The sequence below is a fragment of the Lactuca sativa genome, chromosome 9, assembly GCF_002870075.4.
Source record: "Lactuca sativa cultivar Salinas chromosome 9, Lsat_Salinas_v11, whole genome shotgun sequence".
NCBI classification, from domain to species: domain Eukaryota; kingdom Viridiplantae; phylum Streptophyta; class Magnoliopsida; order Asterales; family Asteraceae; genus Lactuca; species Lactuca sativa.
The window spans coordinates 75,523,792-75,551,470 of NC_056631.2; the positions used below are offsets into that span (position 1 = coordinate 75,523,792).

At 41.7% G+C, this 27,679-nt stretch overlaps 1 protein-coding gene across 1 annotated transcript in view; it reads right to left on the minus strand.

The window, feature by feature from the left end:
- Window positions 1-4,699: 4,699 nt before the first annotated feature.
- LOC128129006 (uncharacterized) overlaps window positions 4,700-27,679 on the minus strand; it is a 106,414-nt gene continuing 83,434 nt past the window's right edge. Inside the window, exon 2 of the mRNA XM_052767724.1 lies at window positions 4,700-4,704. Within this exon, the coding sequence (XP_052623684.1) occupies window positions 4,700-4,704 (5 nt within the window). The remainder of the gene's footprint in view (window positions 4,705-27,679) is intronic.

The window sequence follows — 27,679 nt, forward strand, 5'->3', positions numbered from 1 at the left end:
CACCACATTGGCCTTGTCGGGATGGTAGCGGATTTCGCACTCATAGTCACTAATCAGCTCTACCCATCGCCGTTGTCTCATGTTTAAGTCTTTTTGATCGAAGATGTGTTGTAGGCTTTTACGTTCCGTGAAGATTGTGCACTTGGTCCCGTAGAGATAATGTCTCCAAATCTTCAGTGCGAAGACCACTGCTCCTAACTCAAGGTCGTGAGTTGTATAGTTGACTTCATGTGCTTTCATCTCTCTTGAGGCATAAGAAATAACTTTTCCTCGCTGCATGAGCACACAGCCTAAGCCCTGATTTGACGCATCGCAGTAGACAACGTAGTCCTCCGTCCCTTCGGGCAGGGACAGGATAGGTGCGCTACACAAGGCTTGCTTCAACGTTTGGAATGCAGCGTCTTGCTTTTCACTCCAACAAAAGGGTACACCTTTCTGTGTCAGAGTAGTTAGGGGTTTGGCAATTCTAGAAAAATTCTAGATGAATCTAAGATAATAGCCGACAAGACCCAAGAATTAACGGATTTCTGTGGGTGTCTTCGGTGCCGACCAATTCTCTATCACCTTGATTTTGGAAGGGTCCACGTGTATGTCCTCCTTGCTTACCACATGGCCTAAGAAAGTTACCTTCTGAATCCAGAATTCACACTTGGAGAATTTTGCGTACAACTTCTCCGGTCTAAGTGTTTCCAGTACTAATCTCAAGTGTTGTTTGTGATCTTCCTTGCTTTTGGAATAGACAAGTATATCATCAATGAACACAATAACGAACTTGTCCATAAAAGGACAACACACCCGGTTCATCAGGTCCATGAACACTGTCGGTGCGTTGTTAGACCAAAGGGCATCACTATAAACTCGTAATGACCATATCGAGTCCTGAATGCTGTCTTGGAAACATCACTCTCATGAACTCGCAGCTGATGGTACCCTGATCTAAGGTCTATTTTCGAGAAGTAACTGGCTCCCTGAAGTTGATCGAAAAGGCCATCTATTCGTGGAAGAGGATAACGGTTTTTGATGGCCAGCGTGTTCAATTCGCGGTAGTTTATACACATCCGAAAGGGATCCATATTTCTTCTTCACAAATAACATCGGGGCTCCCCAGGGTGAGGAACTTGGTCTGATGAACCCTTTGCTGAGTAGCTCATTAAGCTGACTGGATAACTCCTGCATTTCTGCTGGCGCTAAGCGATATGGAGACTTGGTTATGGGGGTAGCTCCGGGAATTAGGTCGATGCGAAACTCGACTTGGCGCTCGGGAAGAATTCCTGGGAGCTCTTCGGGAAAGACATCAGGAAAGTTGCAGACTTTGGGGATACTCTTGAGGTCTTTAACTTCCTGTTTCTCGTTTATCACATGGGCTAGGAATGCATGGCACTCCTTTCGCAGAAGTTTCTGGGCTTTGATGCACAAGATAACACGAAAGTTGGAGCTAAATTTATCACCATAGATCATGAGGATTTTGCCAGAGGGGAGATTGAGACGGATAGCTTTTTTGTAACAAATAATATTAGCATGATTGGGGCTCAACCAATCCATGCCAATGATAACATCGAAGCTTTTTATAGAGACTGGCATGAGGTCGATGGGAAAAGAATAGTCGTTGAGGGTAAGGGTGCAGCCTACGTATATATCATTAGTGCTCTCTTTCTCACCGTTAGCCATCTCGACGGTAAACGTTTCGGTTAGCGGTTGAGGACTATGTTTAAGAAGATGCTTGAATGCATGACTAACAAAACTTCTTTCAGCACCAGAATCGAAAAGGATGCATGCATAAGAGTTGTCAAGAAGGAACGTACCCGTGACAACGGTGGGATCGGCGACTGTCTCCTCTTGCCCCATCTTTAGAACTCTCCCAGTGTTGTTGGTCGTTGTTGATTTTGGGCATTTTCTCTTGTAATGCCCGACCTCACCACAACCATAGCAGGCTTGACTGACACCTGCTCCAGATGCTTGATTGGTTGGTTGGGCTGGTGTTCTACAGTTTCGCGCAAGGTGACCCTTCTTGCCATAGTGGTTGCAGAGCATATCACGGCATTGGTCGGGGATACGATGGTGGTAACTGCACTTGTTGCACCACAGGAGGGTACTAGTATATCCACTGGTAGGTGCTTGAGGTGTAGGAGTGGCGACAGGAGTACTAGTAGCATGGACTGCCACAGTTTGTTGCTTCTTGGAGGATCCTTGTGAACTCTGACCCTTCCGCTTGTTCCAGAATTTATTTTTATTCTCCCCACTCTCCTTTGCTGGTTCCGAAGTGGTTGTTACTTTATCCAGATCGACCCTGTGATTTATAAGGGTCTGCGCCAGGCACTTGGCGCTATCGAAAGTGTTTGGCCTAGCAGCCAAGACATTTCCTTGAGTTGGGGGTGTCAATCCCCAAATGTACCTTTCTATCTTCTTGCTTTCCGGGGTGACCATCCTCGGGAAAAGGAGTGCTAGGTCTTCAAACCTAGAAGTGTAGGCAGCAATATCGGAACCCTTCATTTTTAGGTTCCAGAGTTCGTGCTCCAGTTTCTACATTTCGCCCCGCAAGCAATATTCGGCAAGCATAAGCTCCTTCAACCTCTCCCAACCCATAGCATTTGCTACTGGCAGTGTTAAGGATTTGACTCGGCCATTCCACCAAGTCAATGCTTTATCGGTGAATGTGCATGAGGCGAATTTCACCTTGTTGACTTCTGAACAGCAACAGATTTCGAAGATAGACTCGATCTTTTCGAACCATCGAGTCAGGGCAATAACACCTCCAGTGCCATTGAAAGATGTGGGTTTCGCATTCATGAAGTCTTTAAATAATTAAACACAAGGTAATTATTTAGCATGATACTCTAGATTAGTAATGGATAAACTAAATCAGACATAGTTTATGTATTGACTTTGCATGAAATTCGAATCCGTAAAACAAGTAATGGAAATCCCAAATTATTCCCATAATAATTTGAATGGTTTGATAAGTTCCCACGCTGTTTTGAAAACTATGTAATTATATTTAGAAAGCATCCCTTATGCTCCGCATATTACAAAAGGGATGAAGCTATCTAAAGTTTGATAGAAAATCATTATAATTACATCAGTTTTTAAATTACGAAATCCTTTATAATTTGCTTGTATCCCCCCCCCCTGAAAACATGAAAAACTCGGAAAAGTGTAGGGGTATGAACTCACATGCTGTGAGTGGAATGAATGGACGTGCCGGGTAGGATGCTAGGTGTCAAGTGAGGACTTGAACACACACTTGGATCCTATTTAACATGTAATGATACATTTAAGTATCCAATTAGTTATTTAATCACTAATTAAGTAAGTAAATACACTCTAATGCGTGAAAACACTTTATTTCAAGTGTTAGGAATGATACGGGTTGCATCTAAGGAGTGTATGGCCTCATTATGGAGTTTACTCTTCAAGTGGTGGCCTTAGGGGTGTTAACGGTTGAGGGGCCATATCCCCCATGAGTTTACGGCCGTAAACTCATGGGAATGATGGTTTTGGGTGCTCAAAGGTCTTAAACTACTCAAGGACTTATGCTAGACTCGAATCAAGGGCTATGGAAGTGATTGGGGCTTGAAATGGCCCTTATTTGGAGTTTACGGTTTTTGAATGCTTCCTTGGTGAGTTTACGGTCGTAAACACATGAGTTTACGGCTGTAAACTCATATTTGCCACTTTCTTGCATGTTTTGGTGCTTCTAGGGTAAGCATACAAAGTTCTAGCCACTCATTCAAGTCATAGAAGGTGTTAACGGCATTTTAACACCCTTAGAAGGTGTTTACGGTTTTGGGATATTCCCCAACCATAAACTCATTTTTACTATTATCATTTCATGTTTTGGGGTTCTATGATCATTCATGCAAGTTTCTAGGTCATTAGCCAAGCATTGGAAAAGTTTTGGGGCATCAAAACCCCCTTTTAGGGTGTTTATGGTTTTGGGATGATCCCAAACCGTAAACTCATGTTCTTGTGGTTTTTGAGAGGTTAAACCATGGATTTGTAAGTATGCTAAGCTAAACAACAAGCTAGGAGGGTTTACTTACTGTTGTGAATCTTGAAAGAGGCAATTCTTGATCAAAACCCGATTTTTAGAGAGAGAGAGAGTAGAGAGAGAAAGTCCTAGGGTGTGAAAAGGTTGAAATGAAGGCCACTCAACCCTTATATAGGGTTGAATTTATGGCAAGGGTGGGTGTCCACAAAACATCAACCGCAAACGGGATTTTTCGCGTGATTTATCGCTTTCCGACACGTATATAATCAGCTGGCAAGGATCATATAAGCCTCTAGTTCAAAGAGGAGATACTATTATTTTTTCGTAGTTTGCATACTTTAAAAGGCAAAATGTTTATTTTTGCAACTAGACGTTTAATCAACATATTCTGTTGCAGATGTGGCGGCGGTGGTGATGGTGGTGGTGGTGGTGAGTGTTAATAGAGATAGTGGGAGATGATAATATGGTAATCTTGTACTTTCTCTCATGAATTGGAATTAATTTCATCCAAACTTCGAAAAAATTCATTTTCATTCATTTAGTGGAAAAAAATCATTTAGGAATTTAATTTCAACTCAAAAAGTTGAATCAAATGCTCAAATGTGATATAATTGGATTTTAATTCCTTCTAATTTTATTATATTTTAACGTTCTAATTTTATTATATTTTAACGAACCAAACATCCCTAAAAGATTCTAAAAGATTGTTAGTTAAACTAAAAAAAAAAAAAAAAAAAAAAAAAAAAAAAAAAAAAAAAAAAAAAAACTTCAAAATGGAAGCCAAAAGAATATGAAATATGGTTTGTATCAAATTTGTCTCATTACAAATAATAAACCATTCATTCTCGCATGTAATTTTCTTAAGCGATAAGTAGATACGTGCAAAATTCCATGTAATTATGTTAATTTTAGTTTTGTTGTAGATAAGTATTCTTTTGTTGATGTTCATCGTGTGCCCTACTCCACTTATGCACCTCACTAAAGGGAGTGAAGTCAATTGATAAAACCTACAAAATTAGTTTATTAAAAGTAGATAAACATAAAACATGTATTAATTTAGTAATTCGGGATTTGGATTGGAAATCCGTTATATTACATAACTTCAAATATAGTTATGATAATCTCTATTACTTGACTTTCAAAACATAAAAATCAATGTTAGATTCGAGGATTATCAAACATTAAAAATAATTTCTATATTTTCTAATTTAATAATTAATTTGATTAGAGGTTGTTTGGTAGGCCTTTAATTTTTTTAATTAAAATGTCTACTCTTAAGTTTTCAGATTCCAATCATTTGATAGCCTCTTATTTGTTCCGTAGCCTCTTAATTTTTAAGAAATGAATTGTATCTGGAAAAAAAATATATACCTTAATTTTTTAACAAACATTTTTCTTTTATATTTTTCTATTTCACACGACCATCTTTTTTCCCCTCTTATTGTCATTTCCAACCTCTTAAATTTCATACTTAAACATTCATAGGTTTGCAAAATCGAGATTATACATAGAATCGTTTTCAGGTTTGCAAAATCGTGATCGTAAAATCGAATTAGAATCATAAGATTCTACCAATGAACTACTGCTAGACTCCTAGTGCTAGTTTTAATTAGTTTTCATTCGGATATATAAAAAAAAGCCAAAAATATAGATTCTTGTTGTTAATTATCTAACATCAATTAGGTGCATACTATTCATTTTCCAAACAATCACACTTAATCAAAACTAAATTATTAGACTATTTTGTTCATGTTATTTTTGTGTTAAATGGTTGAATCATCATGTTAAAATGAAAAAAATAAATAAATAAAATGATGAGTGTATTTAATTACTTACAGATCACGAAATTATATTTTATGCTCAAACTTTTTTGAGTAATTCATTTTTAAAACATCAACAATTCAACTACACTAATCTTTGTTTCTCATTTGTTGTTTCCTTTTAGACTTTTAGAATTATACTCATTTAATTATAATCAAATGAGAAGGAAAGCTAGTGTAAGAAAAAAAGAAAAAAACTAGTGTAGGTAGAATTGGAACGCTCACGACTTTACGATTCAACGATCCGATTTTACGATTCTATCTAAAAACGAATTTCCTAAGATCAGAATCGAAATACAAGTGTGGGATTGTAGAATCATACGATTCTACGATCAAAATCGCATTTTAATAACCTTTATTCGTAGTCTCTTAAAATTCAAAAACTCTAAAAGTTTGGATGTTAAAAGTTCAATCAAACATCCTTCTATACGCTTCTTAAAAAAATACGTTAGTGTTTTAATGTCGGTGGCGTGGCGAAGGCTTCTGAAATAAAAAAAAAAAAAACAATAACTTGGGCCCAGGAGCCCAACAAGAATGGGATACAAGAAAGAAATAAACATATCTGAGTTACGTCAAAAAAAAGCCCCTTAAATAAGTAAAAAACTTAAATTCAACTCTAAAACATTGCATTATTATTAAAAGGGGAGGTTTGGAATTTACAAACTGTTTTAGATTTTTTATTATTACTAATTAGTTATGAGACTCGTATATTATACGAGTTGATTAAAACAAAATGTTAAATACGAACGATTAAACAGAAATTTTATTTGAATTTGAAATTGAAATAAATGAAAATTATGAGAAAAAAAAAACATGCAAAAAATAAATAAATTAAAATTATGTGTTTAGTGTGTACTAAACGGGTTAATTATAACAAAATGTTAAACATAAAAGTTTAAACTGTAAATTTATTTGAAATTAAATTTAAAATTTGAATTTTGAAATTAATAGTCATTATGGTAGGTTTAATTTATGGAAACTAAATTAATGATATATTGAAAATGAAAATTAAAGTAATGACAAGTGGAAAATAAATATATCTCAAATTATGACATGTGGCTAATTTTATGAAAGAAGGACGTATGGCAAAATCATTTTCATTTATTATAATAGACTAGGTGTGTGACCCGTATATTACACGGGTTTATAAAAAAAAGTTTAGTGTAAAATTATAAGCATCACATATTTTTAAAGTAATAATTTAAATAAATAAAAAGAATATAATAACTAAAGTAAGTAATTGAATAATAATATAAGATATTTGAAAGGTTGTAGAACAATTATTATGAAATTTAATAAAATAATCTATTTTACATATATAAATCTCACTAAAATAAATTTAAGAAAATGAAGTGGAAAAAAAATAATTCAAAAATTATTAGAAAATGACATGTGTCAAATTCAATAAGAACATGACATTTGATAAAATTGATTTTCATTTATTATGTTAGATTTAGTCATTGTTAAGATTAAGCTTTAAAAAATATATGTATATTTGCATTAGTTTGGTACCAAAACATAATAAGTTGATAAGTTGTTTTTACTATTTAACAATTTTCAAACATATCAAATAATCGAAAATAACATCTTTATTTACCTTTTAATTTATTTAAATCACAATAATAATATCTCTAACGAAAAATTAATATCAATAATATCAGAAAATATATTCGTGATTACTTTTATAAGATTTTTAAAAGACATGTATTATAGATAAAGCAAACGACTTTAAATATCAATGTATTATAAAATGATCAAGACACTTTTGAGAAATGTGAAGTATTAAATATCAATGTATTATAAAAAGATCAAGACACGTTTGAGAAAGGTGAAGTAGGGCTCATAGGTGTATGCATGAAAAGTCACATATATTGAGTAATAAAGGTGATATAAAGATGTGTGAATGGGAACTACTAAAGTTCCCTAGCCATGTTGTGGTAGAACATTGCATCTTTAACCCATCCGTGAAACTTTGGCATAACTATTAGTGGGAGTTGGGTGTAGAATTACAAGATGCTAAGTCATTTCGGATATATTGATCATACTAGGTTTGGGAAAGAATTAATCAATTTCAACATAAAGTGATGAAAATGTTGAGTTTTTATTCAAATCCATTACAAAAACATAAAGATGGCAACGGGAGAGTTTAATTTTGAACAAAATAAAACTAGTTTTATTCCCACAAAAAATCATTTTGCAAGACTTAGAAATATTAAACATAACCAAAGAAGAAGAAAGTGAAACAACTTTTAAAGACTTTGGTTCATTTTGGCAATTAGGAAGATGATAAAGATGACTTTAAGCTCCAAGTAAGAAGCTATCCAGAAGTATTCACCAACATTTAGCCAACTTGATAAGATGTTAGTCTTCTTCTTGTAATAATAACACTCTTTAGCCTTTAAGAACGAAACAAAGTCATTGTTCTAAAGGAGAGTTCAAGTAAAGTATCAACTTCTTCCTACTTTGATCTTAACACTTTAAGAGATAAAACTAGAGAGAATATGAAGATGAGAAGCATAAATTTTCATGGTTTTTATCTTATCAAAGAAGATACATACAAGCCTTTTAATCATCTTAATTCTAGTCCTTACTCATTGAGTCTTGATACTTTAATACACCATGCATCTAGCAACAAAAAGGGTACAAGTTTAAGAACATGATTTTATGATTAAATAAATGCAAGCATGTCTTCTTTTTTCCATTATGATATCCTTGAATATTTTATAAAAAGAAGAAGCTAGTTTTTCTATAAAAACTCTTCAAGATTTTATAACTTATAAAACATATAAGTTCATATAAGACAAAAACTTTTTTTGGTCAAAATGTAACGACCCAAAAATCACGACTAAAAATTTCTTTTAAAACATTACTAAATTCATATTTATAAAAACCGTTTCATAAGTTATAACATAATTTCTCGAGTATTAAATCAAAACATCACATCATCATCAGAGTCAAACGTTCCCAGGCTAGCTGGCTATGGTGTGTGCACAGCAATCTTCCCGAGCTCCTCTTTTGAAAACCGAGTACCTGAAACCAAAACTGAAAACCGTAAGCACGAAGCTTAGTGAGCTCCCCCAAACTACCACATACCATACAATACATATAAAGCACATACTGGGCCTTGCCCACTGCATCGGACCGAGGTCCGGACTAACTGGGGCCTTGCCTCCTCCATCGAACCGAAGTCCGAAGCTGACTGACTGGGACCTTGTCCCCTACATCGGACCGAAGTCCGAAGCTGACTGACTGGGACCTTGTCCCCTACATCGGACCGAAGTCCGAAGCTGACTGACTGAACACAACATAGCATAACATATCAATTAGCATAAACACATAAATCCTGTCTGAGCCACGGAGGCGTCAAACATACTAACTACTGCATTGGACCGAAGTCCTGAAACTACAGCTAACTGAACGGGCCGACATTGTGGCCTTAGACCTGTTCCTACTGTAAGGAAACTCACCTGAACTGCTGAGCTCTGCTTATAAACCTCTGGCTGCTACTCGACAATCTCCTGAACCGCTGTTCCTCTAGTTCTCCGAGCTGTCAATATCCATATAACACTTAGACCAACTGACCTCCAAAGGTCAACTAGGTCAACTCTGGTCAAGGTCAAAATCCTGGTCAAAGTCAACCTTCCAGGTCAACCCTACTCACCGAGTCCTCCTAATGACTCGCCGAGTTCATATGCTCAGGGTCTTTCTATTCGCGACTCGACTCGTCGTGTCAGTGTATGACTCGCCGAGTCCAACTAATTCCAAGCCCTGTCCTGACCAACTCGCTGAGTCACCACCCGACTCACTGATTCGAGTCTCAACTCGAAGGGTTTGGGATTTCGCGACCTGACTCGTCGAGTCCACTAATAGACTCACCGAGTCCAAGGCAATCTTCAACCAACTCGTCGAGTTGTTCTTCCAACTCGCCGAGTTCATGCTTAACTTCATCCGACTCGACGAGCTATTCATCCCACTCGTCGAGTTCATCCTCATCTTCAAGCTACTCGCCGAGTCCACTCGAAGGACTCGCTGAGTCTATTCAGATCTCCATACATGCAGAGGACTTTTGAGTCATGCATGGACTCCATACTGTAGATCTACCCTTCCCAAGCCTATTCCCCACGTAAAGTTGCAAACTTTACGTGTAGAGAAGGAGATCTAGGCACCATTCACCATAAACTAGGGTTTAAGACAAAAGGGGCTCAACAATCAACCCATAGACTAATGCTTTATAATTCTCTAGGCCAGGTTACACATAGATCTGAAGTAGCAACTTCAGATCTGGGCTTCTAACTCGAAATGGTTCATGAACTTGTCCTAAAAGCCCCAAATCCCATGATAAAGGTTGATCTATATGCAAAAGAGGGAAGGTCACGACTCATTACCTTCAAATGCTCTGGAAGACCTCACAAACTCTAGATCTACTGCCAATTCTTGAATCCCCAAAGTGTTCCTTCTTCCTTCTTCCTTCAAACCACCCAAAATGGCAAGAAAGCTTGAATGAGCAATAATGGAGGCTTAGGGTTTCTGGTTCTGGACTATAGGGCCGCAACTGAGCCCTAGGAAAGAGAATAAGATGCTTAAATAGGATACCAAGTCCCGAAATTAGGGTTTCCAAACCCAGACCTGACTCGCCGAGTCCACTTGCCGACTCGTCGAGTCGGTCAATTGCTTTACACCCGGATCCCGCTCCGACTCGCCGAGTTCCTCCCTGGACTCGACGATTCAACCATCTTCAACTTAGGGTTTTTCCTTTCTTTTCTTGACCTTTCTGATCTCGGGTGTTACAACTCTCCCCCACTTAAACTAAAATTCGTCCTCGAAGTTTGCTATGGCCAACTGACCTGCGAATTGCCTCCAACTTTCTATCTGGGAAAACTAACACCCTATTGTCCATCACTCCAGCCACTCACAGTGCCGGTCACTACTAAAACGAAACTGCTGGAACCAGCTTGCTTATATCCCATCTGATTACTCAACTCCTGGTTACTCGAGCCTTCCATCCTGAAAGAAAAGCTACCTGCCTAGCTACCTTTACAGATCACTTATACTTGGCAGAAGGCTCGACTGATCCTACTGAGAGGGACTTGCCATTTCCAAATCAACCAACTATACCGCCAGCACTTGCCTTCCAACACAAATACTAATACTGCCCAAAACTCTGAAACTTTCCAAACACTGAACTGCCTGCAATACTAAACATGCCTGAAACTCTAAACTGCCTAAAACGCTGAACCGACTGAAACGTTGAACGGCCCGAAACACTGAACTGACTGAAACATTGAGCTGCCTGAAACACTGAACTAACTGAAACGCTGAGCTGCCTGAAACACTGATCTGACTGAAACACTAAGCTGCCTGAAACACGGAACTGGCTGAAACACTGAGCTGCCTGAAACACTGATCTGACTGAAACACTGAGCTGCCTGAAACACTGAGTTCCAACTCAACCGTGGAGTCAAAGGACTCCTTACTTAGTCGCTCCCACGACTTCTGTTCGAAATCTCTCTCTGGAACTAGTTTCCACTAGTTATCCTGTCACTGAGGCTCAAGCAACCTTCCGATCCAACCGATCGGGTCCATACGTCACATCCTGACATCATCAATTCCGCGACTAACAACACGACGGCTCCCAATCTGAAGGTAGCCCTTAACATGCACGAACCCCATCGGTCCACTACTATTCTGATCCCATAACTGAAATACTTGGAAATCCGAAATCTAACCCATGGATTCCCATATCCTCACTGCTGCTCCTGAACGGGTGTGAACTACTGCTTTCCCGCGCCCAACAACGCGCTCATGCTGCCTACCAATCCGATAAAGGTTGCGACTACGCTCGCGGACTTACAACTTTCTAATACTATCCGGCTGCTAGTGAATGCTACGGCTACCCCCGCAGACTTACAACACCACTACTACTATCTGACATCTAGTGAATGCTACGGCTACCCCCGCAGACTTACAACACTACTACTACTATCTGACTGCTAGTGAATGCTACGGCTACCCCCGCATACTTACAACACTACTACTATCTGACTGCTAGTGAATGCTACGGCTACCCCCGCAGACTTACAACACTACTACTATCTGACTGCTAGTGAATGCTACGGCTACCCCCGCAGACTTACAACACTACTACTATCTGACTGCTAGTGAATGCTACGGCTACCCCCGCAGACTTACAACACTACTACTATCTGACTGCTAGTGAATGCTACGGCTACCCCCGCAGACTTACAACACTACTACTACTGACTGCTAGTGAATGCTACGGCTACCCCCGCAGACTTACAACACTACTACTACTGACTGCTAGCGAATGCTACGGCTACCCCCGCAGACTTACAACACTACTACTACTGACTGCTAGCGAATGCTACGGCTACCCCCGCAGACTTACAACACTACTACTACTATCCCGAGGACATCCTAACTATCCCTAGTCCCGCTAGTGATTCCTCATCCTGATTTCTCAAAAACAGCCCTCAACCTTTGAATACTGCATCATTTTCGACATCTTATATCCTTGATATGCTTAGCGCTTCGTCGAGGAACTCTTCGTCTTGGTTCCCAAACCAACCGTCTACTAATCCAGATATAAGAAGCTATTGTTGGGAAGTTTCCAAATTCCCAACTCCTGAATCTACACAATCATGCATGCTGGCTTTGACACTGGCTACTAATACGAAAACATCTCTTGCTAACCGCTCTCAGAATCCTCATTCCGACTCACTTGAGCCCTACAAGTGGTCCTCCAATCCTGGATTCCCAACCAGCTTCTAACCATCTCGATTACATGAACTAACTGCTGTGAAGGTCCTCGAACTTCCAGTTCTGGACCTCTCGATCCATCGATCACTGTGCTACTATCATTTCCTCTCAGAGGACGCGCACTCATTCTGAGTCTTCGTGGCTCTTATCCTTGCCAGCGCTCCAACTAACTCCTACCAGATCCGCACCCTTTCTGCTATCTGACTGAGCACCCTTCGATCCTTAACTGTAATTGCTTTAGGGACTACATCCCGAGAATCTGCGTTTGGGGTGCACCTCCCCAACCCACTTTCTTACTGACCGCTAGCTACTCCACTAAAAACTCTGAACTATCACAACTGAAAATATAACTGATCATTACTCGACTAACGCCCTCCGCAAGTAGTAAAGCACTACTGCATCTTACACATACATGGTACAGTTACTGTATCCGAAGTAACCTGATCTAGAGGGAACGACCTCCAATTCACCAATCGAATTCCAAGGTATGCAGATGGCATAAAACTCGACCACAAGCAGGTATTATAATACCTCAACACTCCAGCTTACTGATAACAATGCAGCAACATAACAATAATATCACAATAATAGATGACAGAAAAGCAAAGATACATACCTCCATCACTCAATGCTGCTCAAATCCCTGCTGAAATCTACCGGAAACTCGGCTCCGAGACGTAGGCGCCCTTGCCCGACCCTGACGTCCGTCGGTCTCTCGAAGTCCTAGGGGCAGGAGCTGGCACCTGCCCGGCTGTATACAAACTCGGACAGTGGGCCTTCTTGTGGCCTCTCTGACCGCAATGGAAACATATCGAGTCAAGTCCCTGGGTAAAGGTAACAACACAGTCTCTGCTAAAATGACCAATCTGGCCGCACTTGAAACATCCAGAATCGCCACCACTTCTACGCCTGCATACACCCATGTGCGTCCTTCCGCACTTCCTGCACCGACTGCGGTTCTGATAGTTCCTCGTTCTCAAATCCAAACCCTTGGGCCTCTTACCCGAACCTGGGGCTACCTGAGTCTCATCCGTTTTCCTCTTGCTTTCCGACTCCCTGCCCGTTGACTGAACAACAGCTGTCTGATCCTGGAGCCTCTCGATCAATCTATCAGTGATCCTCACGACCATGTCGGGCAGATCCTCGCGAATGGATCGCGAAACTTCCTCAACTAACCAATCATACAGAGGTCTCTCTTGGAGACAGGATGCCCCACTCACTCCTGTCCCTTGATGGCAGAAACTAGAAATGGGATCTCCCTCCTTGATGGATCCCTGAACTCCATAAGATTCAGGACCTAGACGAACCCCAATCTGTCATGAAACTATCCCGGCCTTGAAGGCCTCAAGATGACGGTCCATGAGCTCCACAATGGCTTCTCTAACCGAACCGAAAATCACTGGAGTCTGATCTATGATGTTGCGCGTGATCTCTGCGGAAATGAAATCCCTCATCTGATCATCAAGCTGCCCGGCTCTAAAGCCCGAGCCAGATCCCTCCTCGACGCCTGAACTGCTACCTGGTAGCTCGCGCAGTGTCACCATGCTGAAAATATAACAATTCCTGATCAATTTACACACTACTGCTGAGGGATTTCTCACTCACTTCACATTCCCTGGTTTCGTCTTGGTCCCTCTTGAATCGAGTACGGATCCTCTGCTTTCAGTAGTATGGGCCCCTACTACCTTCCACATCTATCCGTACTTTCCTCAAGAGTTACCTCAACTCCACCAAATCACTTCTACTAATACTGATCTCTAATACTCTCATCCTAGGCTTTCCCTAGGGAACCTCTGACTCCACCCAAACAGTCCTCAGCTGCTGAAGGCCTCCTTGTAATGCCAATTAGCCACCACCTGAATACCATCACATGTGACGAGGCTCAGATAATCTTTCAAGTAAAAGACTCGTCCCTACAACGGTTGGACTCAAACAAGAGCTGCGCAATAGGGCCAAATCCAGCACTCTGAGATTATTCAACCCTAATAACATGTGGTGTGACGTATTCACCTAATGGCTAACTCCCATCACTCAGAGTCCCTCAAAGCACAAAGCAAGCAGCATTCAGATAAAGGAAACATACTCAGGCAAAACTATTCTCATAACGAAAAACTGCACTAGCATACAATGCTAAGCTCATACTATCAGGCATAACCTACACAGGCTATCCTGCTACTGTCTACTCATTACTAGCATGAAATCCTTATCAAGTTGAACACATAAAGCAGGCACATAAGGCATCATCCTAGATCCTTAGTCCTATTCTAGCATGCTGTTCTACTGAAGCTGGAACTGAAACTGAAACTAAAACTGATACTGATAATCGTAACATAACTTGTATGGGTAAATTGGGAGTACTTACTTGAGCTCGGCTGATTGCATGCACCACACCCTTTTCTCTTTTCAAAACTCTTTTTGCTTTTTCTAAAACTCTTTTCTTTACACTTTTCTAAAATTGTTTTCTTTTCTCAAAATTCTTTTGTAACTATGATTTTTCTTTTGAAAACTCTATACCACTTCCTTAGTTTGAGTTCAGGCACACTCGGGAGTGCGCCCGAATCCCTCAAACCAAGGCTCTGATACCAACTTGTAACGACCCAAAATCACGACTAAAAATTTCTTTTAAAACATTACTAAATTCATATTTATAAAAACCGTTTCATAAGTCATAACATAATTTCTCGAGTATCAAATCAAAACATAACATCATCATCAGAGTCAAACGTTCCCAGGCTAGCTGGCTATGGTGTGTGCACTGCAATCTTCCCGAGCTCTTCTTTTGAAAACCGAGTACCTGAATCCAAAACTAAAAACCATAAGCACGAAGCTTAGTGAGCTCCCTCAAACTACCACATACCATACAATACATATAAAGCACATACTGGGCCTTGCCCACTGCATCGGACCGAGGTCCGGACTAACTGGGGCCTTGCCCCCTCCATCGAACCGAAGTCCGAAGCTGACTGACTGGGACCTTGTCCCCTACATCGGACTGAAGCCCGAAGCTGACTGACTGGGACCTTGTCCCCTACATCGGACCGAAGTCCGAAGCTGACTGACTGGGACCTTGTCCCCTACATCGGACCGAAGTCCGAAGCTGAATGACTGAACACAGCATAACATAACATATCAATTAGCATAAACACATAAATCCTGTCTGAGCCACGGAGGCGTCAAACATATTAACTACTGCATTGGACCGAAGTCCTGAAACTACAGCTAACTGAACGGGTCGACATTGTGGCCTTAGACCCGTTCCTACTGGAAGGAAACTCACCTGAACTGCTGAGCTCTGCTGATAAACCTCTGGCTGCTACTCGACAATCTCCTGAACCGCTGTTCCTCTAGATCTCCGAGCTATCAATATCCATATAACACTTAGACCAACTGACCTCCAAAGGTCAACTAGGTCAACTCTGGTCAAGGTCAAAATCCTGGTCAAAGTCAACCTTCCAGGTCAACCCTACTTGCCGAGTCCTCCTAATGACTCGTCCAGTTCATATGCTCAGGGTCTTTCTATTCGCGACTCGACTTGCCGAGTCAGTCTATGACTCGCCGAGTCCAACTAGTTCCAAGCCCTGTCCTGACCAACTCGCTGAGTCACCACCCGACTCACTGATTCGAGTCTCAACTCGAAGGGTTTGGGATTTCGCGACCTAACTCGCCGAGTCCACTAATAGACTCACCGAGTCCAAGGTAATCTTCAACCAACTCGTCGAGTTGTTCTTCCAACTCGCCGAGTTCCTCCCTGGACTCGACGAGTCAACCCTCTTCAACTTAGGGTTTTTCCTTTCTTTTCTTGACCTTTCTGATCTCGGGTGTTACACAAAACAAATGTACTTGACATAATAAATCATACCTTATGACATATTTTGATACTTAACATTGAAAATTAATATTTCCATAAAATAAATAATTTTCAATTAATTACAAGAATCATATTTATTTATCAATGATTAAATTTTTATAAATAATATATTTGTTGTTTTTATTGTGACCCTTTAGGATCATATATTATCTAGCAATATCATTCTATAATGACTCTTAGGCATATAGATTTTTCAATGTCCCATTTGCACAAGACTCATCATAGATTGATATTGACAATGGGGAACGTCTAGCAACATTTCACTGCCCCCAGTAATATATGGCTTAATGTCGTTCTATCAACATCCAATTCCCAAAAGGCTCCAAGCTTTAATTGATATATTAAGGTAAGTTTATCAGTTATCCATTTGTTACAGACATCCTGTTAAACATGAGACTTGGATCGCATCAATCTCATTTGGAGTTCAACTTTGGGTAACGCACATTAGATGTCTAACTCTCAGCACATAAAAGGAACAAATCACATATTGACTACATAAGCCTCTTGCATACTTCACACCAGACCTGAAGATGGGTTTTATAACTGTCCGGCTAAGGATCGACATTTGACCATATCAAAGCACAACACTCCTAAACTTAATTCTCACTATGTATCTCAGGTGTTAAGGATACAAAGATAGAAAATGTATATCAAGTATCTCTCATCACAACGATCTATGAGTTGATCTTGATATGGGTCCGTTCAGTACTAGTTCTCTGACAAGTACCTATGAAACTTGGTTACAATCACTTGCCTACTCTCATCTAGTGAGATTCAACCAATCCAATTCATATTAGTCTTACTTCATAATTTCTCCCACATTTATAACCAACTATGAAATTTTAGAATAATAAGATTATTCATGGATTAAACATGTTAATGTATAACACAACAACTATTGATGTGATAATCATATTCCAATATATCAAAACATTATGTAATAGATGTTGTTACAATGTTCCAATATCTAAATACTAAATCCAAATCAAAATCTCATTTCTATAATAATAAAGTATTATAGCTAAATTGTAACCATTCATACTTTGCTCAAAAGAAGCACATTATTAATGGGTTCGACCAAACTTAATTGTGTGAATTTTGCGAATACTATCGTCTCCGTATTTTAATTTACTCTAAGTATAGTTAAATATCTTTGAGAATTTCTAGGGTTTGTGAGGGTTTTCACCCAAATCCTAAAATCCATCAATAGGATGACTGGATTGAGATTGGGATGTTCAAAACAACTTAAGGGAGGTTAGAAACCAAAACCCAAATCATTAAATCTCACAAAACTCAACATTGAGATTTCACCTTCTTCAAATTTCGAATTTCAAGACTACAGAGGAAGGGTTATAAATTGAAGTTCTTGATTCTTCCCTTTCCTTGCTTGGTTGCTCAATCCACCACTTGAATCAAACCCTAAACATGAAGAATTTAAGAAATCCCCATTAGAGCTCCACTTTCTTGCAAAATACGATGAGTATGAAATGAGGGGAATGCTAGTCATCTTATTGTTCGATTAGGTGTCTAATCCGATAACTGAATTAGTATATATACTTGAATTATTAGCAAAGTCATTTTGGGTTGCCCTCAAACCTAGTAATTGGATAGGATGACTTTTAGACTGATTTATTAATTTATTATATGATTAATAAATTGATCAGAAATCAAAATGGATTTATTAATATATTATGAGAATAATATATTAATTAGAAATTATATTATTTAATTAATAATTAATCAAAAATTATATAGAATTAATTTTAGGATTAATTGAATTAATTAAAAGTACATGGACTGTTTGGTTATGTACTGAAAGTTGAAGCAGGAAGGCTCTAGAACCCCATGGGATGGGGTGGACGAAAATTGGCTAGAGATCATCTAGATTTTTCGTCTAAGGGTGATTGGATAAGAGATAAGGCAATTTTATCATTATACTAATTAATCTAGGCCTTATCCCAAAAACCCTAGCTTTGGCCCCAAGTTTCAGTCAGCTATATTGTCACACCCCGAAAACCGAAGGCGGAAACATTTCCAGGGTTGACTCCACGTTGAGTATCAAATCCAATGTACATAGTAAGTAAAGTAAACAACCATTACATTACATATATGAAAGTTTTACATTTGTTTCAAAAGCAAAAGTTATACATGTGATACATAGTATATATGAACAACACGAAACGAGTCTTCCGAGAACTCCTTCTTCGCACAAAAGGATCTTCGGGTACCTGTTTAACACGGACCTGAGAATACAAGCGGTTTGAAAATCAGCATAAAGCTGGTGAGTTCATAAGCGGTTAGTTTTTCTGAAAATGTACGAGTTCCTTTGTTTTCCTGAAAAAGTGGTTATCCAAGAAAATCCCATATTTTCTTATGTAAAGTTAGTTTCCAAATCCGAAAGTAAAGTAAACGATGTATGATGAAAACATGATTGTTCTTGTGAATTGTAGATCAATTGTTTAACTTGTTACACTTTTCTAGTTACGTACTACTGTTACTCAGGAAAATCCTATATTTTCCTACATATGTGTGTGTGAGCTGTTACTGATTCTGTTTGTACAAACTGTTACCAGTTCCGATTATGTTCAATGTTATCCCCAGGAAAACCCCATGTTTTCCTGACTGTGAGTGTGTGTATCTTTACCGATTCTAGTTATGTTCAGTGTTCTCCCCAGGAAAACCCCATGTTTCCCTGAATTTGTGTGTAAGTGTGTGCCTGTCATCCTTGAACGTACATTTGTTTTACTACGTACATAAAACTAATAATTACTCGTAAAGTGTTAATGATTCTGATTGCAAGTCCTTAACCATACTCAGACTGGATATGACTCGGACCATGGCCAGTATCCTTTTTATGACTTTCGTCACCCTTGAACCTTTCGGTTCGGCTGTAGCTAGCAGCCAGGTGTGGGATTGTCAGTCCCGTATAGATCTATACACTCAAGCCACGCTCTCCTACGTTCGGAGATTCTGGTTACAGGGTTAGTCCTCCATTATCTCGCGCCATGGAAGTGTTACAAGGACGTGTCTCCAATCTCTAAGATTACTCTTTACTTTTCGAATAGGAAAGTAGTATTTACGACTAGCTATGATCTACGTACCTGTCCTTTACACTCGAGCTGTAACACCATGATTTCCAAAAACAAAATTTTTCTTTTAAATAATCAATTTAATATTAAAAACACTTGTTTAAAATCTTATTCACATTCGAATTACAAAACATAGTTTCATTTTCATTATAATAGAAGACCAGGATCCTCCAAAACACAACTCTTTCTTCGGTGTGTACAATCGAACCGTTGCCATCCCGCGTTACTGTAAGAACCTGAAACAACATAACATAAACAACGTAAGCACGAAGCTTAGTGAGTTCCCCAATATACCTTACGCACATACGCCTTCCGGCCCGGACCTTTCGGTCCACATAACATTGCCTTCCGGCCCGGACCTTTCGGTCCACATAACATTGCCTTCCGGCCCGGACCTTTCGGTCCACATAACATTGCCTTCCGGCCCGGACCTTTCGGTCCACAATATATATCGCCTTCCGGCCCGTAATAGATTGCCTTCCGGCCCATAGCATTTTGCCTTCCGGCCCATGATAGTATAAAACATAACACATGTAACATAATACTCATAACACATAAATCATACAACATACCGTTCTTTCTATCACATAAAGTCTCGCCTTCCAGCCCGTATAAGCATACATCACATATAAGCACACATCACATATAAAGCATCTACCTCTCTAGACATAGCATGAATATAACACACACGACCTTCCGGTCTAACAGTCAACCCTTCCGGGTGAAGTATAGTGAGAAGACTCACCTCGTAGTACGCAGGCTATAACCTCTTCGAGCTACTCGCACACAATCCGCTAGTCCGCAGGTTCCCTATAATACCACAGCCTTAGTTAATGATCTTATCAAACAAGACAACTGACCCCTCTAAGATATATACAGGTCAACGGTCAATCTTGACCGGACTCGTCGAGTGCAAAGGGTAACTCGACGAGTATAGACATCCTGACACCACTCGCCGAGTCTGAAGAACGACTCGACGAGTTCCAGTAGATCTTCAAGCTACTCGCCGAGTCTGAAGAACAACTCGGCGAGTTCTAGTGAATCTTCAAGCTACTCGCCGAGTCTGATCATCCGACTCGGCGAGTCCACGCCATGCAGTCGATCAAACTGCTTCCTGAGATGCATATTTTCCCGAATATACAAACATAGGACCTTCTGGACCTCTAAGGGGTACTAATACAGGGTTATAAACGTTGGATAACAACACAACAATCCATCTAATCTCCAAATGGGTTTCACAAACCCTAAATCCATGCACACATTCACATAACAGAAAATAATCTGAAAGGTTACCTGAATCATGCACTCTCAGTGTCCCCAAGCCTCAAAACGTGATTCCCTTGCTGTCCCATTAGCCAAAACCTTCTCCTTCTTGGACAATAACTTCCTTAAATCACCAATGATCTTCAATCCTTGTTCTGGATGCCCACAACCGATTTAGGGCCCTTCTCAGTCGGCCAAAAGGCGAACAATGGAGGCATAAGATCCCTTTTATACTTCCCAATACGAAACGGCTAGGGTTTCCGCTGAACAGCGTCGACTCGCCGAGTCCATACCTGGACTCGTCGAGTCCATACCTGGACTCGTCGAGTCCAGTCGCGAACCCGCGACCAAATCTGCGACCCTACTCGGCGAGTCTGGCTCCAACTCGCCGAGTCTCCCCTTTAAAACACCCCAAAATGCTATTTAGCAATACTTGAGATTTTGGGCTGTTACAATTCTCCCCCACTAGAATTAGACTTCGCCCTCGAAGTCTCACTCTGAAAATAGTTCTGGATGCTGCTCCCGCATCACACGTTTCGGCTTCCCTTAGCACTTCCGATATCTTCCGAGGTCGCTACTGAACCAATACCAGAGGTACCTCCTTGTTCCTCAGAACCTTGATCTTCCGATCTCCGACGGCCACTGGCCTCTCGACGTAACACAGGCTCGCATCCACCTAATCGTTCTCTAGTAGAACCACTGCTGACTCATCCGCTATACACCTCTTCAACTGCGACACATACCAGTGTCATGGATCCGTCCCAATTCCGTTGACAGCTCCAAACGATAGGCCACCCTTCCTACCTTCGCACCTTCACGAAAAGACCCAACATACCGAGGCCCCCCATTTACCCCTCTTCCTAAATCGAAGCACCCCATCAGAAATACGAAGTCGCTGACCTGAATCACATGCTCGTAACGGCGTCTGCCTGCATAACTTTCCTGTTAACTCTAGACGATCACTAACTCTCTTTAACCTGCTGAGTCTGCTTTGTCAACTAAAGTACGAACTCTGAACTGCTCATCACTCTCTGTAATCGGAAATTACCCACGATGCACTCTGCTCCAAATCTCAACGATCACTCAACCCATAAGGGTTAGGAAACCCTGAACCACCGGATCCCCGATCCAAAGCCCACTTTGCCCATTCCGGACCGACTGAGAGATCCGTTCTCCCTCTCAGATCAACTCTCACAAGTTCCCTCTTGCCATCACATACACATACTGAACTAGTCCCAACACCCGCAGGTGGAAAGACCCGATACACTGATGATATCCTCGAACATCTCCCAAGATGAACCACCACATCCACCCTACACTCTGATCAGATTCACACTGAAAATTTAAAATTTTCTCTCTCCATGCATCCCTTCTGAGCCTCAACAGACATCCCAACCGGATGGGTTCCTACTCCACTGCCGCGAACACGATGCTCAAAACCATACTCGAAATACTCTAACCATAACTCTGCTCTGCAGCTTTCACTTTCGTGAACTTGCACCCCCTTCGGAGTTACATACCCTCCTCTTTTCCTTTTCCACGGAACTCTCTTGAACATAATGCCACTCCAACCGGTGCCACGGTGCTCGCCCCAAGCGACACCACCCTTTTTGCGTAACTGCTATTCACATACTCTGGTTCTCATTGCAGGGGCTCTCAATCCCATGCACTCTCTCCACTCATCAAAATCACTGCCTCAGCTAAACAAGATCAATAACCCGGGGCCAGACCTTCCAATGCAATCACACTGCAACATACGCGATCCGCAAATCTCGAGCTAATCCAGCAATACCAACAGAGTCTCCAGTATGACTGGACCGACTCTCATAACACATACTAGCCACTCGAGGCTATATCTCTGTGGGTCCGTACACCCAAACTCTGCGAACCCTCGGGTTCTAACTCTGGGAACCTTCCGGTTCCAGCTCTAGAAACATGCACAACATAATCCCGTGGGAGTAATGCAGTACAACCCATCACGTACCTCAAACGTACCAATACTCTGATCGCAAAATTCCGATTACTTACTCAAGCTTGATCCCGACCTCCTCTCAGGCCTCCACAATCAAATGCCCTAGGTCTGTATCTCGCCCCGCATACCCAACACTCGCTCTCGTCGGCCTATACTTTGCGCTGACAAACACTGCTGAATCCCAACAGCTAAGCACCCTTACATACTCATCGATCTCCCGGAGAATTTTACAATTCTCCCCCACTAAAGCACTGACTAACTGCCACCGATCGTCACTAACGACCTTTCAGAACCATCCTGCACAAAGAGAACATTTACCCACTGACTGCTTCCCACAAGCATAAGCAACCCTCAGCAAAACACATCTCCTCCCTGATCAATCCGCTCAAAAGAATCTGATCTTTCAATTATCCACTCCACAACTGCAGATGCTACCCGTCATTCAACCCAGTGCCGCATCTCCACTATCAACCCCCCACGAACGATGACCAACGGAATTCCCAAGCAATAACCCATAACCAAACCCACAACCTGCCAAAGGTTGAATATCGCATCGAAAACCGCACAAGGCTACCGGTACCAAAACACCAAACTATAATCATACTAAACCATCAGGGAACAACGAATGCCAAGCGAAAACCTGAAGCACCAATCCATAACCATGCCAAACCCGCGAAACAACGAATACCGCATCGAAATCCACACCAGACACCAGCACAAACAATACGCCACAATCAACGCAAGCTACTCAAGACATCAAGAGAGCATTATACCCGCAGCTGCCTCCGGCACTGCTCCGTCTCCCTCTGCCGCAAGCCGATAAGCACGACCTTGAGCCCTTGGGCTCTGCTCCATCCTGTCCTCCTCCTGAACTCCTCAAGGTGGCCAATGCTAGAGCCTGCACCGGTCCTGCAGGAAACTGTGGACGGTTGACCCTCAAATGTCCAACCTGCCGACACTGATAACAAATCCTGAAATCCCGAATTGGCACTGACTGCCGACAATCCCGTGCACCATGCCCCTCCTTTCCGCACTTGCGGCATGCACCACTGGGCCAACAAGCTCCGGTGCCATCTCTCTCACACTTCCCACAAGTGTGACCGCTCCGATCCCCCATTCTAACGTCTACGGTCATGGACCGTTTCGGCGCCGACTGCGACTGCATCGGGGCCTGCCTCATCTCACGCAACTGCAACTCAACCTCTAACTCACGCCACATGGCGGCCTCCTGCGATACCAACACGGTCTCGCGTCTCTGCGCAGACACGAACTGTCTGATACCCCCCCCTTGAGCATACTCGGATATCGGGACATCTGAGCCTGCTCCGAAGCGAACTCAGGGCAAAACATCGCCCTCTCAATAAACATCCCGGTGCTCTCAGCCACCGACTCCAAATCCTGCTCCAGCTTAAGGAACTTCCGAGCCAATTTCTCCTTTTCATCCTGCGGAACATAGCGAGTACTGAACATCCCTCTGAATTGATCCCATGAAACCGCAGCCCTCTGCGCATCGGAAAATGACCTCGTGGTCAATCTCCACCAATCCTTCGCCCCGAGCCTCAATAGGTTCAGAGCACACCCCACCCTCTGATCAGCAGGGCATAAACTCGTGGAGAAACACCCCTCCATGTCTGATAACCATCTCATAGCAACAATCGAGTCCTGAACTCCATCGAATGTGGGAGGCTTCGCATAATAGAAGTCCCGATACTGAAAACCCCGACTAGCCCCTTTCTTTGTCGTTGCTACAGCCGCTGTAACCGCCGCGGCAGCCGTCTCTGCGAAAGCCGCATATCGCTCATCAAACTACTTCAATCATAGTGGTCCTGATCGACCCAAACAATTCTGGCGACTCAGCCCGCAACAATGCAGCAACCTCATCACGCAGGATCTCGCGAATCCTCGCATCCCGCTCGCTCGTGCTCGTCCGACCGATAACCGGATAACAAGATAGCCACAAGCATCATCCACTACGAACCATGGTACTCATCCCATGACATCCCTCCTCAACATGCTTCAGTGTATGGTACCTGAACCATAGCACCACTCCTCAATATGCTCCAATGTATAGCACTCGGACCACAACATCTATCTCAATCTGTTCCGGTGTATGGTGCCCGGACCATAACATCACTCTGTATCCACTTCGATGTATGGTATCCGAACCATAACATCACCCCTCAATCTGTTCCTTAGGACCTTCAGAATGCCCCCTGTATCAAGTATGGGTCCTCTGCTTTCAGTAGTACGGGCCCATACTACCTGCCACATCTACCCATACTTTCCACACGGACCATCCCAGAGTTCCTAAGTAGCTGATAAACCTGCTCTTTCACCCATCTCATCGCGCGTGCTCGCTTTCCAGCGAAATCCTCTACTCTACCAGCGCACTTATCTGGCTAGGTTTACTCCCTAGTCCCTTCCGCTGTCCTCCCACTTCTTTGCTATCAGCTGCTGAAGAGTTCCTAATGATGCCAACCATCTACCTCCTGAGTATCGTCATACTCACTTAGTAGCTGACTCCCATCATCGATAACTACACAAAGCACAAAGCAAGCAGCATTCGAGCATTGAAGCATACATAGGACTCCCCTCCTGTGGTAGCTCCACCTTCTCGGCTCATCCTCGGAAGTACCTCTGTACCCCGTAGCTTTACCCCTTGTGCGTTCTAACTAGATACTCTCACTCATCACATACACACAAAAGCATAACGCACATATAACAGCAAACCCTAGACTAAGGCATCACAAATCAGGCCACTCTAGTCCTAAGATGTGAAATACCTAGCCTGTCTCTAGCATGCAATAATATCTCATAAAGTGCATAATAGATATTTCATAATACAAAAGTAAGAGTATTTTGGGAAATCACCGTTTGGCTCTGGCTGATTGTACACACTGCTCTTTCTTGCTTTCTCTTTGAACTCTTATTCACTTTTAGAAAACTATTTATTTGAAAACCTTTTCTTAATTCCTCAGTTTGAGTCCAGATTCACCCGTAGGCGCGTCCGAATCCCTCAAACCAAGGCTCTGATACCAATTTGTAACACCATGATTTCCAAAAACAAAATTTTTCTTTTAAATAATCAATTTAATATTAAAAACACTTGTTTAAAATCTTATTCACATTCGAATTACAAAACATAGTTTCATTTTCATTATAATAGAAGACCAGGATCCTCCAAAACACAACTCTTTCTTCGGTGTGTACAATCGAACCGTTGCCATCCCGCGTTACTGTAAGAACCTGAAACAACATAACATAAACAACGTAAGCACGAAGCTTAGTGAGTTCCCCAATATACCTTACGCACATACGCCTTCCGGCCCGGACCTTTCGGTCCACATAACATTGCCTTCCGGCCCGGACCTTTCGGTCCACAATATATATCGCCTTCCGGCCCGTAATAGATTGCCTTCCGGCCCATAGCATTTTGCCTTCCGGCCCATGATAGTATAAAACATAACACATGTAACATAATACTCATAACACATAAATCATACAGCATACCGTTCTTTCTATCACATAAAGTCTCGCCTTCCGGCCCGTATAAGCATACATCACATATAAGCACACATCACATATAAAGCATCTACCTCTCTAGACATAGCATGAATATAACACACACGACCTTCCGGTCTAACAGTCAACCCTTCCGGGTGAAGTATAGTGAGAAGACTCACCTCGTAGTACGCAGGCTATAACCTCTTCGAGCTACTCGCACACAATCCGCTAGTCCGCAGGTTCCCTATAATACCACAGCCTTAGTTAATGATCTTATCAAACAAGACAACTGACCCCTCTAAGATATATACAGGTCAACGGTCAATCTTGACCGGACTCGTCGAGTGCAAAGGGTAACTCGACGAGTATAGACATCCTGACACCACTCGCCGAGTCTGAAGAACGACTCGACGAGTTCCAGTAGATCTTCAAGCTACTCGCCGAGTCTGAAGAACAACTCGGCGAGTTCTAGTGAATCTTCAAGCTACTCGCCGAGTCTGATCATCCGACTCGGCGAGTCCACGCCATGCAGTCGATCAAACTGCTTCCTGAGATGCATATTTTCCCGAATATACAAACATAGGACCTTCTGGACCTCTAAGGGGTACTAATACAGGGTTATAAACGTTGGATAACAACACAACAATCCATCTAATCTCCAAATGGGTTTCACAAACCCTAAATCCATGCACACATTCACATAACAGAAAATAATCTGAAAGGTTACCTGAATCATGCACTCTCAGTGTCCCCAAGCCTCAAAACGTGATTCCCTTGCTGTCCCATTAGCCAAAACCTTCTCCTTCTTGGACAATAACTTCCTCAAATCACCAATGATCTTCAATCCTTGTTCTGGATGCCCACAACCGATTTAGGGCCCTTCTCAGTCGGCCAAAAGGCGAACAATGGAGGCATAAGATCCCTTTTATACTTCCCAATACGAAACGGCTAGGGTTTCCGCTGAACAGCGTCGACTCGCCGAGTCCATACCTGGACTCGTCGAGTCCAGTCGCGAACCCGCGACCAAATCTGCGACCCTACTCGGCGAGTCTGGCTCCAACTCGCCGAGTCTCCCCTTTAAAACACCCCAAAATGCAATTTAGCAATACTTGAGATTTTGGGCTGTTACACGAGCCTAGGTGTTTTATTAAGGACATTACACTCGAGCCTAGGTGTTATCTAATGATGACTGTCCTTTACACTCGATCCTAGGTGTATTATTAAGGACGTTACAAATGATATATATGTGTTATCTTATGGTGATTGTCCTTTACACTCGATCCTAGGTGTATTATTAAGGACGGTACAATTGACTTGGGTGTCATGATGGTGTTTATCTTTCACACTCGAGCCTAGGTGTATTGTTAAGGACATATAGATGTTTTATGTTTTCTGATG